Source organism: Macrobrachium rosenbergii, chromosome 16 (genome assembly GCF_040412425.1).
Source record: "Macrobrachium rosenbergii isolate ZJJX-2024 chromosome 16, ASM4041242v1, whole genome shotgun sequence".
In the NCBI taxonomy this organism is placed as follows: Eukaryota; Metazoa; Arthropoda; class Malacostraca; order Decapoda; family Palaemonidae; genus Macrobrachium; species Macrobrachium rosenbergii.
Window position 1 is genome coordinate 11,823,892 of NC_089756.1, and position 12,334 is coordinate 11,836,225.

The 12,334-nt window shown below is 37.1% G+C and overlaps 1 protein-coding gene across 1 annotated transcript in view; it reads right to left on the reverse strand.

The window, feature by feature from the left end:
• The window catches only part of LOC136846882 (pro-resilin-like), a 16,138-nt gene continuing 3,804 nt past the window's right edge, over nucleotides 1-12,334 (reverse strand). Inside the window, exons 2-3 of the mRNA XM_067118134.1 lie at nucleotides 1,906-2,653; nucleotides 1-350 (exon numbers count right to left, since the gene is read on the reverse strand). Coding sequence (XP_066974235.1) covers nucleotides 1-350; nucleotides 1,906-2,653 — 1,098 coding nt within the window. The remainder of the gene's footprint in view (nucleotides 351-1,905; nucleotides 2,654-12,334) is intronic.

Below are 12,334 nucleotides of genomic sequence, written 5' to 3' on the forward strand. Positions count from 1 at the left end.
CTAGATTTTTGAAGGAACTCCTCCTGGATTTCTGAAGGAATTCCTCCTGGATTTCTGGAGGAATTCCTCCCAGGATTTCTGAGGGAATTCCTCCTGGATTTCTGAAGGAATTCCCTCCTGGATTTCTGAAGGAACTCCTCCTCGGATTTCTGAAGGAATCCTCCTGGATTTCTGAAGGAACTGATTTTGAAGGAACTCCTCCCTGGATTTATGAAGGAACTCCTCCTGGATTTCTGAAGGAACTCCTCCCTGGATTTCTGAGGGAATTCCTCCTGATTTCTGAAGGAACTCCTCCCTGATTTCTAAAGCAACTCCTCCCTGGATTTCTGAATGAATTCCTCCCTGGATTTCTGAAAAAATTTCTGAAGGAATTCCCCTCCTGAATTTCTGAAGGAATTCCTCCCGGATTTCTGAAGGAATTCCTCCTGAATTTCTGAAAAAAGGAACTCCTCCCTGATTTCCTGAAGGAACTCCTCCCTGGATTTCTGAAGGAATTCCTCCTGGATTTCTGAAGGAATTCCTCCCCTGGATTTCTGAAGGAATTCCTCCTAGATTTCTGAAGGAACTCCTCCTGGATTTCTGAAGGAACTCCTCCCTGATTTCTGAAGCAACTCCTCCCTAGATTTCTGAAGGAACTCCTCCTGGATTTCTGAAGGAATTCCTCCCTAGATTTCTGAAGGAACTCCTCCTGGATTTCTGAAGGAATTCCTCCCCAATTTCTAAAGCAACGCCTCCTGGATTTCTGAAGGAACTCCTCCCCGATTTCTAAAGGAATTCCTCTCTGGATTTCTGAAGGAATTCCTCCCTAGATTTCTGAAGGAACTCGTCCCTAGATTTCTGAAGGAACTCCTCCCTGGATTTCTGAAGGAACTCCTGCCCGGATTTCTGAAGGAATTCCTCCCTGGATTTCTGAAGGAACTCCACCCTGGATTTCTGAAGGAACTCCTCCCCGGATTTCTGAAGGAATTCCTCCCTGGATTTCTGAAGGAACTCCTCCCTGATTTCTAAAGCAACTCCTCCTGGATTTCTGAAGGAATTCCTCCTGGATTTCTGAAGGAACTCCTCCTGGTTTCCTGAAGGAACTTCTCCTGGATTTCTGAAGGAATTCCTCTCTGATTTCTGAAGGAATTCCTCTCTGGATTTCTGAAGAAATTCCTCCTGGATTTCTGAAGGAATTCCTCCCAGATTTCTGAAGGAATTCTCCCTAGATTTCTGAAGGAACTCCTCCTGGATTTCTGAAGGAACTCCTCCCCGATTTCTAAAGCAACTCCTCCTGGATTTCTGAAGGAATTCCTCCCTGATTTCTGAAGGAATTCCTCCTGGATTTCTGAAGGAATTCCTCCTGATTTCTGAAGGAACTCCTCCTGGATTTCTGAAGGAATTCCTCCCGGATTTCTGAAGGAACTCCTCCCTAGATTTCTGAAGGAACTCCTCCTAGATTTCTGAAGGAATTCCTCCCTAGATTTCTGAAGGAACTCCTCCCTGGATTTCTGAAGGAATTCCTCCCTGGATTTCTAAAGCAACTCCTCCCTGGATTTCTGAAGGAACTCCTCCTGGATTTCTGAAGGAATTCCTCTGGATTTCTGAAGGAATTCCTCCCTAGATTTCTGAAGGAACTCCTCCATGGATTTCTGAAAGAATTCCTCCCTGGATTTCTGTAGGAATTCCTCTCTGGATTTCTGAAGGAACTCGTTCCTAGATTTTTGAAGGAACTCCTCCCTGGATTTCTGAAGGAATTCCTCCCTGGATTTCTGGAGGAATTCCTCCCAGGATTTCTGAGGGAATTCCTCCCTGGATTTCTGAAGGAATTCCTCCCTGGATTTCTGAAGGAACTCCTCCTCGGATTTCTGAAGGAATTCCCCCCTGGATTTATGAAGGAACTCCTCCCTGGATTTCTGAAGGAACTCCTCCCTGGATTTCTGAGGGAATTCCTCCTGGATTTCTGAAGGAACTCCTCCCTGATTTCTAAAGCAACTCCTCCCTGGATTTCTGAAGGAATTCCTCCATGGATTTCTGAAGGAACTCCTCCCTGGTTTCCTGAAGGAACTCCTCTCTGGATTCTTGAAGGAATTCCTCCCTGGATTTCTGAAGGAACTCCTCCATGGTTTCCTGAAGGAACTCCTCCCTGGACTCGTGAAGGAACTCCTCCCTGGATTTCTGAAGGAACTCCTCCCTGGATTTTTGAAGGAACTCCTCCCTGGATTCCTGAAGGAACTCCTCTCTGGATTCTTGAAGGAATTCCTCCCTGGATTTCTGAAGGAACTCCTCCCTGGATTTTTGAAGGAACTCCTCCCTGGATTCCTGAAGGAACTCCTCTCTGGGTTCTTGAAGGAATTCCTCCCTGGATTTCTGAATGAACTCCTCCCTGGATTTTTGAAGGAACTCCTCCCTGGATTCCTGAAGGAACTCCTCTCTGGATTCTTGAAGGAATTCCTCCCTGGATTCCTGAAGGAACTCCTCTCTGGATTTTTGAAGGAACTCCTCCCTGGATTCCTGAAGGAACTCCTCTCTGGATTCTTGAAGGAACTCCTCCCTGGATTTCTGAAGGAACTCCTCCCTGGATTCCTGAAGGAACTCCTCTCTGGATTCTTGAAGGAATTCCTCTCTGGATTTCTGAAGGAACTCCTCTCTGGATTTCTGAAGGAACTCCTCCCTGGATTTTTGAAGGAAGTTTGCGCTTACGGCTTGGAGGAAAGCTTTCAAAATGCCAGAGATGTAGAATGGAAGAGTGGAGCAAAATAGGAGAGAATGGGGGCAAGCAATTGCGAATTGGGGAATACGAAAAAGGAAGATTGTGTGAACGGAGAAAACAACAGGTTAAGTAAAAATAGTCTCTTAAATCAAAACGATGGAAAAGTAAAAAGTGAACTGAAAAGAAGGCAGTGCATGAAGAAAACTAGGGGAGAATGGGTACAAGCAAATACGAAAAATGAATGCGATGCGAAAGGAAAAAATGACAAGAGGGTTAAGTAAAAGCAATATCTTTCAATAAAAGTGATCTATAGGCACAAAGCTAGTTCATCAAGTCGTGCACAAGCGCTATGTAGCCTTTTAATTAACGAATCACCTATGAAATGCGTGACACCACAATGTAAGACGGATAAAACTAATGTTGACATTAATGATGAATGTACATGAACATTATGCAGAATAAATTTGTAATATGCTCAGGCTTCTTACACATTATTATTATTATTATTATTATTATTATTATTATTATTATTATTATTATTATTATTATTATTATTATTATTATTATTATTATGTGACTGTTTAACCAGAATAAAGGGTTTCAAAACACCTAATAAGACCGTAACGACAATAATAATAATAATAATAATAATAATAATAATAATAATAATAATAATAATAATAATAATAATAATAATAATAATAATAATAATGTGGGTATTACAATCACTAAATCGCTAACATTATAATGTCCAAATTTGCCGAATCAACCCACCCTTAAATTACCTTCTCTTTTGACGATATGTGTACACCAATCATAGCAATAATAGAAGTGGGTAAGGATGACAGAGGTCAGTAAAGCAAGTGAATAGGATGAATTCAATCCTATACCATACTTAAGGGTACCAAGAATGTTGTGAAGGGGTTATGGGTAGCAAAGGAATGTAAGATGTGTTTGTTTTATTCCCTGATTTCCTGTAGCTAGAAAGAGATAAAGGGAGTAATTAAAGAAATTAAAAAAAAAAGTGCTCTATAATTCAACAAACCTAGCTACGTTCAAGTTACCCGTTCGTATGTATGTAAATGTATGCGCAAACATATAACCGTGTTTTATGTGATTATTACCCATTTGAGTTTTGCTTTTGGCTGTGTGTCATAAATACGTATAAATATTTGATTATAAATATCCTAGGAAAGCGTCCAATGAAACATAACATTTTAACTACAAATTGTGTGATACTTTCTCTTATTGTTTTAAACAAAAGCATTATGAGAGAGAGAGAGAGAGAGAGAGAGAGAGAGAGAGAGAGAGAGAGAGAGAGAGAGAGAGAGAGAGAGATCTCCAGTTGTAAACTGCCTATGAGGAAACAGCATAGGCAGAAGCAAAGGGGGAGGGTTTAAACTAATGAGAGAGAGAGAGAGAGAGAGAGAGAGAGAGAGAGAGAGAGAGAGAGAGAGAGAGAGAGAGAGGAGAGCTCGGCAATAAACTGCCTATGAGGAAACAGCATAGGCTGAAGCATTGGAGGAGGGTTTGAACTAATGGCCAGGGAAAATGGGAACGGGAGAGACTTAGGCCTGCTTCGTAAATCAGCGGTCGTTAGTATAATCAGGATTTAGCTGAGTGAGGTTTGCAATCTCTCTCTCTCTCTCTCAGTTGGACCAGCAGCAGCAGCAGCAGCAGCAGCAGCTACAACCAACAGCCAGTATTCTGGGGAATTTCGAAATTGGAAAATATATCAGCTGGTACGTCGGGTTGTAAGCGCTTGTTGCGGTGGGTTTTTCTACATAATTCACAGTTAAAGGGTAGTTTGAGAGGGAGATTTGTTGTAGGCCCAAGCGTTATTTGGTCATTCCAGAACAACGTTCTCTTCGGCTAGCTCCTATATATATACGAATGGAAAAGAGAGAGAGAGAGAGAGAGAGAGAGAGAGAGAGAGAGAGAGAGAGGTTATTAGATGGTAAAAGTAAAGAAAAGTTATCCCAGGAGACGATGAGCAGAATGAAAAAGTATTAAGCACTGAAAAGGAAAATGATGGACAAAATAATTTGATTTGAGGTTTAAAGACGATACAAAAGTTACTCAATATCTCAGAATGATTCCAAGATCAATGAGTATTCCACGTTATTACCGGACTTCCCTTCTGTTTTTTTATTGAAGAAGGGAAGGCCGGTAATAACGTGGAATACTCATAGATCTTGGAATCTTTCTGAAATATTGAGTAACTTTTGTATCGTCTTTAAACCTCAAATCAAATGATTCTCCCCGTCATTTTCCTTTTCACTGCTTAATACTTTTTCATTCTGCTCATCGTTTAATATATATACATACACACACACACACACACATATATATATATATATATATATATATATATATATATATATATATATAAATATATATATATATATATATATATATATATATATATATATATATATATATATATATGTGTGTGTGTGTGTGTGTGTACCTCAAATCAAATGATTCTCCCTGTCATTTTCCTTTTCACTGCTTAATACTTTTTCATTCTGCTCATCGTTTAATATATATACATACACACACACACACACACACACACACACATATATATATATATATATATATATATATATATATATATATATATATATATATATATATATATATATATATATATATATATATACATATATATATATATATATATATATATATATATATATATATATATATATATATATATATATATATATATATATATATATATATATATATATATATATATATATAATATTAGGGATTACTAGAACCCAAACAAACATACGAATATGTTTATATCTGTAGTAAGGAATTCTAAACGTCCTACTTCCTTGAACATTTTGGATACGTTCCTTATCTGAAACCCTAATATCCCCAAGGGAATACAGGGAGAAAATTCCCGTTCGGAATGTGTGGCCTCGCTTCCAAATTCCCAAGTTCCGAATTCCGAAACTAAACATTCAGCCGCTAAGGAGGGTAATAAGCAGGTGGCAAGGAATTCCACGCAGGTAACATGAACATATTTTGGTACAGGAATGAAATATCAAATTTAGACCAAAGGGCAAGCGCTGGGACCTATGAGGCCATTCAGCGATGAAAGGGAAATTGAGGGTAGAAGGGTTTGAAAGGTATAACTGGTGGAAAACCTCGCAGTTGCACTACGAATCAATTATTTGGAGAGGGTGGAAAGTAACATGGAAGAAAGAGAATATGAAGAGTGGTGCAGTAAAGGAATGAAAGGGGTTGCAGCTAGGGGCCGAAGGGACGCTGCCAAGAATCTTAAGAATGCCTACAGTGCAACCCGTGAGGTGCACTGACGGCACTAACCCCACTACGGTGCATATTTTGGTATAGTTCTGAAAATCATTTCTAGCAGGATTTTGTGATGATATCTTTTACTGGTTTATGCTTGCGCACTGCATGTAAGTCTATGCCATGTTATTTTTGCAACTTGTACATCACAACACATCTACATCTATAACCTTAAGGTTATGAAATAGTAAGATCTGAAGCAGTATAATTACCTAAAACGGTTATAACCTGATGGCCTGCTATCATCTTCATACAGACTTGTCTTTAACAAAACTAAAGTATTTTTACAATCTCTTTTTCACACGTCATCATCAACTTCATCACCATTCTTAAAAGCACTAATAAGAGAAGGGCAACTTTTTAACAGAACTAGCAGTATATGATAAAGAAAACGAAGAAACCGAATAAAGTTATAGCGATACGAAATAACGACAACAAGGAAAGGACAAGTTCCCGGCTCTCACGTCGCAACTTTCTATTTGTACGGGTTCAAGCGGTCGCAAATACGGTCGCAAATACGCTCATTCAGTGTACAAATTATTTCCCGGAAAGTCGCAATTTCTTAAGCTGATTTTGATTCAGGAAACCAACGACCCAGTAAATTGCTAATCTACGACACTAATACAAATTGCAAATTACCCTCGGGATAACGTAATGCTTTTTCATAGTTGCCAGAAATGACATTTTCTGCTCCAGGTGGTAAGCTCTGACGTATATATGTGAAATTTTGTCGTCCTCTTGATTCCGCCGATTGATGTTATGGGATAAACGTACTTGTTAAGACAAGGTGCATTTTCTCGATTATTCCCACAGGTCTCATGTTAATCCCTCTTAATCTGGAGTTCATTTTAGGCGATCGCACTCTGTAAATTTCAACTTAAATCTTCGCAATGAAAATATTACGTAAACTTTTCCTGAAAGTTGTTAGGTGGAATGAAAGGTATAGTTGAGAAAATGAAAGTTTTTTCTTAACATTTCTGTTTTACTGTAATTGTGAAAATAACATACTCCTGTCGACCAACCTGTATAAGTGAAATTTTAACATTATATCTTGAAATATCTTCTCATATGCATGTTAATCAATTTTTCCGTTTCTCTGTCTATTCCCAAAACAAAAACAATTGAGCTGAATACAATTTTGGACAAATAAAATGATCTCCATTTACTTGTAAACGAAGCGAAAAAATGAATATTTACGGGTATAACTTGCGGATGGATTTATTAATATTTTTATTCATTAATATTTGTAGAAAAAAATAAATGTAAAAATTAAAGGCTACCCCACAAACGCCACCTTTACTACCACTACAAATGTAAGTTATCAGAACAGCAGTTAAAACTGCTGTTATTACCAATACATAAAATGCCAGCATTATAACTGTTTAAAAAAAATCCTAGGTTTATAAGAACGGTATACCTTGGCAATCTTAGTACCGATATTGTATTCGAAGCAACTTAACAATATGTGAACAAAATACAAAATAAAGTTGGAACTGTAAAAATAAGCGAATATCAAAGTCAAGTAGAAGTGGCGTATCAGAAGCTTGTAATGCTTGGTCCATTCATATCGTGTTATTTTGATCAAAATTACTTAAAGCAATATATATCAAACAACACAAGAAAAAAAATTCAGTAAATATCTCGACCGAGGTGCATCCGCCTCCGAACTCCAGATAGTGAAGAGGAGGACCGTTAAATCACAGCCAAAATCTTGATTATTTTATTCAATGCCTTTGTTTCGTCTATAGAACCCTTTAATTTACGCATGTTTCAATGTACGCATCTGAACCAAATACGAGATGCGTCGCTATTATCGTCTTCATCTATGACGAATTAAATGTCTATTGGAGCGAGTTCGAAACAAAAGCTGCCTCAAGTCACGAGATGGGATTTCAGAGCGTTTCTATTGTTGTTATCATTAAATCCACCGAACATCTTCCTAGACAAATGGGGTTACGATATATCTCCAGAAGACTTGTCTCTCCCATATATCAGATGCTGTGCGAGTGAAGTATGGAAATGAAGATTAATACTGATGATGTTGCAGTAATCAAAGGGGGCTTAATATCAGTGATACGGTTTTAAAAGTAGACCACTTGAGTCTAAGACTTAATGTCTTTTCTACAACCCTCGAAATTTTTTTGTGAAAAGGTGTTAACTCCCTAATACACATTTTTCAAATCTTCAAGGATTTTAGTTCTGGTCACAATGTCAGCATGTCCACAGATTCATAATCTATTTCGATTCCTCTTTTAAAATGACCTTACTCCCATGATTCTTCTAAATTCATTCAGCAATAGTGGTTCGCTAATTTTTTTTTTTCCAGTTGATCTGTCAATCAAACTTCTAAACGCCTGAGCTAGTAAGCAAAATACGCATTACCAAATATTTTGCAGCCATGCAAATTATTCCATTTATACTAAAAAGCTTGAGACATTTAAAATAACATTCCTTCCTTCCCTTTGCAAACTCTTACATGCTTATTTTATTCATTAATTTTTCAAAATTTGTTTTCACCTTTAACCCGGATATCATTTCTCTGTCTGTCTGCATGATATAGTAAGAGGTTAAAGAATTTATCTTGATGCGGAGTGATTGGATATGGCTTACAGCCCACGTCAATAAGTACCACCATCAACTGAATGCCAGGTTATCCCAACAACGTAAAAAACGGACTGCAAAGTTCTTCACTTCCGTAATGCCATGTAAAGCCAGCTCCAGATGTTCATTTTCAACCGCCGCTGAAATTGCATAACTTATTCAAATACCTAAATATCATTACTGAAGGGGCTTCTTCCCTTCGATTACCCATAAGACACAAACATTCTGCTCGTCTGAATGGCGACTTATATACTTCTCGTCTCATCCTTTTGACTCGATTACGCGTTCATTTACATATTAACATTTTTATTTCCGGATTAATCAACCGCACGTCGTCCGTATCGGAAATCTCATAGATATCTCATAACACAATGATCTCCGGGATGTCGGTTTCGTCCCGCCGTCCGCCATGTTGCCATGGGTTTCCGTCCTGTCATTCTGGAGTAAATAACATAAAAGATATTAGCGTATTGACAGATACCCAGTAATTATTGGAACGCAAAAGTCATTACTGGAAGGCAATATCCGATACGGAGCAAGATTTTTATTTTTTCCCTTTTTTTATTCGACCGCATCCCCTCTGCCTACCTTCACGTAATATTTTTTTGTTTGCCAATGCTTGTCATTATGTTCCGCATATATTTGTTTAAGGCAGAAAGAGAGATAGAGTTTTTATCTCTTACGCAAGAAAACTCATATAATTAACAGAACCCAAAGATACATTTTTTATCATTGCTGACCTGCTTTCTTACCTTTCATAAATAAAGCATATCAGGCACCGCCATAACATCTGATTAACTTTGACACGGCTGAGGAATTTTAAAAACCTCTTTAAAAATTTTGCCTATATTATATTTTTGGGAGCACGGGCGTATTTAGACACACTAATTTGTTTACCAAATGTGTGTAACATCCGAAGAAATATCTCTCTCTCTCTCTCTCTCTCTCTATATATATATATATATATATATATATATATATATATATATATATATATATATATATATATATATATATATATATATATTATTTTTTTTTTTTTTTTTTTTTTTTTTTTTTACTGATTATCTCCGCCGGATCGCTAATTCTTAAGAACTGTATGGGGAAATACCAGACAGTAGGGGAGATAGGCATACCCACAGACCTAGGAGTGACTGGAGGTTTTAGCCATTAACAGTCTCACCCTCTTCCAGGGATGGGTTTTGTGTCCCAAAGGAACACACTTTGTTGGGGGCGTTAGATAGCTGTTTCCCTGTCTTAATCCTCAGATTCAGTTTATCTCCTGCCGAGTTTTTCCATCTTTTACTGGCCGCACCTATTTCCTTGATTCCCAGGTATGTGTCAACCTTGCAGCCTGAAGCGATGCCTCCAGCAACAGCCAAGAACTTATAGGACTGGGGACGCCACCATCTTGAGTTCAGTTCAGTTCAAACAAGTCCAGTCGATACTCAGCACGGGTGACCTCTGCCTGCACAACCCCGAGCCGGGTTAACTGTGGAGCTCACACTTTCTCACACTGGATTGATAGTGCCAATTCCCAGACATAGCCACATTGACATAAGATTGTGTGTGCAACCAAAACCAGGAAGCAACGAAGGTACCTTCCTGGGAAGGGAAATTGGTTGGGCAGTGTCTTTTTTTTTTACTCATTTCATCATCTCTCTCTCTCTCTCTCTCTCTCTCTCTCACAAATTTTATTGCTTCAGTAACTTCTTGTCTACTCAACTTAAACAGTGAATCTACTATCCCAGTGTGCAATCCATTGGCAGTGCTTAACATAATTCTCGGCCTTTGCTAATAAGTGAGTGGAATAAAGACCTTCCCTCCAATTCTTGCTTTTATTCAATTATAGAGAGAAAGTAACCTCGGTATTAGTCTTACCAGGAATTGTCTCATTTCCAGGAGTGTAATAACACTCCCTGGCCTAGCCATGCCTCTGCGTTCCCAACTGCCTCAAGAAACAGCCCCTACCTGGGCTGAAAGAAATATTGCCTAATTGGCTTAAGGGACCACTTGCACGTGGCCAGTAGTCATAATTGTGATGTGTTATCCATTTCATTCAGTCATTGCTGTTGTGTAAATTCCAAGATAATTAACTTAGTGAAAGTGTCCCATTTTCCTTGTAAACTCTTCCATGCTGTGATTGTAAATAATAAGTTATGTTAAGAAATCCACTTTCACTTGGCGACCTTCCAGTTATTGCTTAATCTTGTATTGTATAGGTTTGTGGGCTTACGTGTGGTTTTCTTGTAAGGCTAAAATTATTGCTTTAAAGTACAATACGCATTCGTTCCCCTCGTAACCCACAACAATATATATATATACAGTATATATATATATATATATATATATATATATATATATATATATATATATATATATATATATATATATATATATATATATATATATATATATATACATATATATATACATATATATATATATTATATATTTGTATGTATATATATGTATATGCATATATATTTATTTATATATGTATATAAATATGTGTATACATATATAATATATATATATATATATATATATATATATATATATATATATATATATATATATATATATATATATATATATATATATATATATATATATATATATATATATATATATATATATATATATATATATATATATATATATATATATATATATATATATATATATATATATATATATATATATATATATATATATATATATATATATATATATATATATATATATATATATATATATATATATATATATATATTACGTCAACTGTTAATTACGATCACGGAGGAATCCCATGGGCAGAAAGCTTCCAAGCTCTTCTGTATAAAGTCGACATTGATGCACACAGTGCTTCACGTACTTTGACCTTCTTCACACTTCCGCATTTTATCAGAGACTGGAAGCACCAGACGTGAATGAATGATATATGAATCTTAATAAAGCTTATCACAATTATCCAAGAACACTTCTATATTTTTTTTGGAGGGGAAGGTTAGTCAGTTAGGGCCAGTGTAAAAACGACTGACTGCGCTTTTGGAGATGAAAACTCAGCTTAAATATCAAGTAAAATCAATGAAGATGAGGAACTGAATAAGAAAAGAAACAAAGGAAAAAATAATCATGGCCTAAACTCGAACCTCGCCTCGTCCAAAGCCCTGGAAACAAAAAAACCCCGAGATGCGCTTGCGGAAGATTATAATACGGAAGGGTAATATTCAATACGTTTCTTTCGTTTCCATTTTTAGCCGGTTGCCTCCATCTGGAAGATAAGTTTCCCCCTAAAAGCATATATTTTTTTATTTCAGTCCCCCCGAAATGCTAATCTATTCCCTAAAATGCTTTCCCGATTGTGTTGGCGTAACCCGACGAGATAATCATACGGTCAAGGGGGATTTGTTTCTCAAAATTCCTCTTGATCACAGGGAGATTCCCCGGACGGACATGTAAATAACAGTTCGGATCGGCCTACTATATCATGCCACGGGAATAAAAATGGTTTGCAGAGTTGTTGCTGTTTTGGTTGCTTCTCCATACTGTTGTTGCTGTCGGTGTTGTTGTGGGCCATATGACTCTTCGTTCAAGTTGCTTACATTTGTTCTTGTTGCATTGAGATGGTTGGAGTTCCTGCTGCTGCAAAATTTTTGTTGTTACATTTAGAAGATTCGAAATGCTGCTTTTGCTAATTTTTAGTTT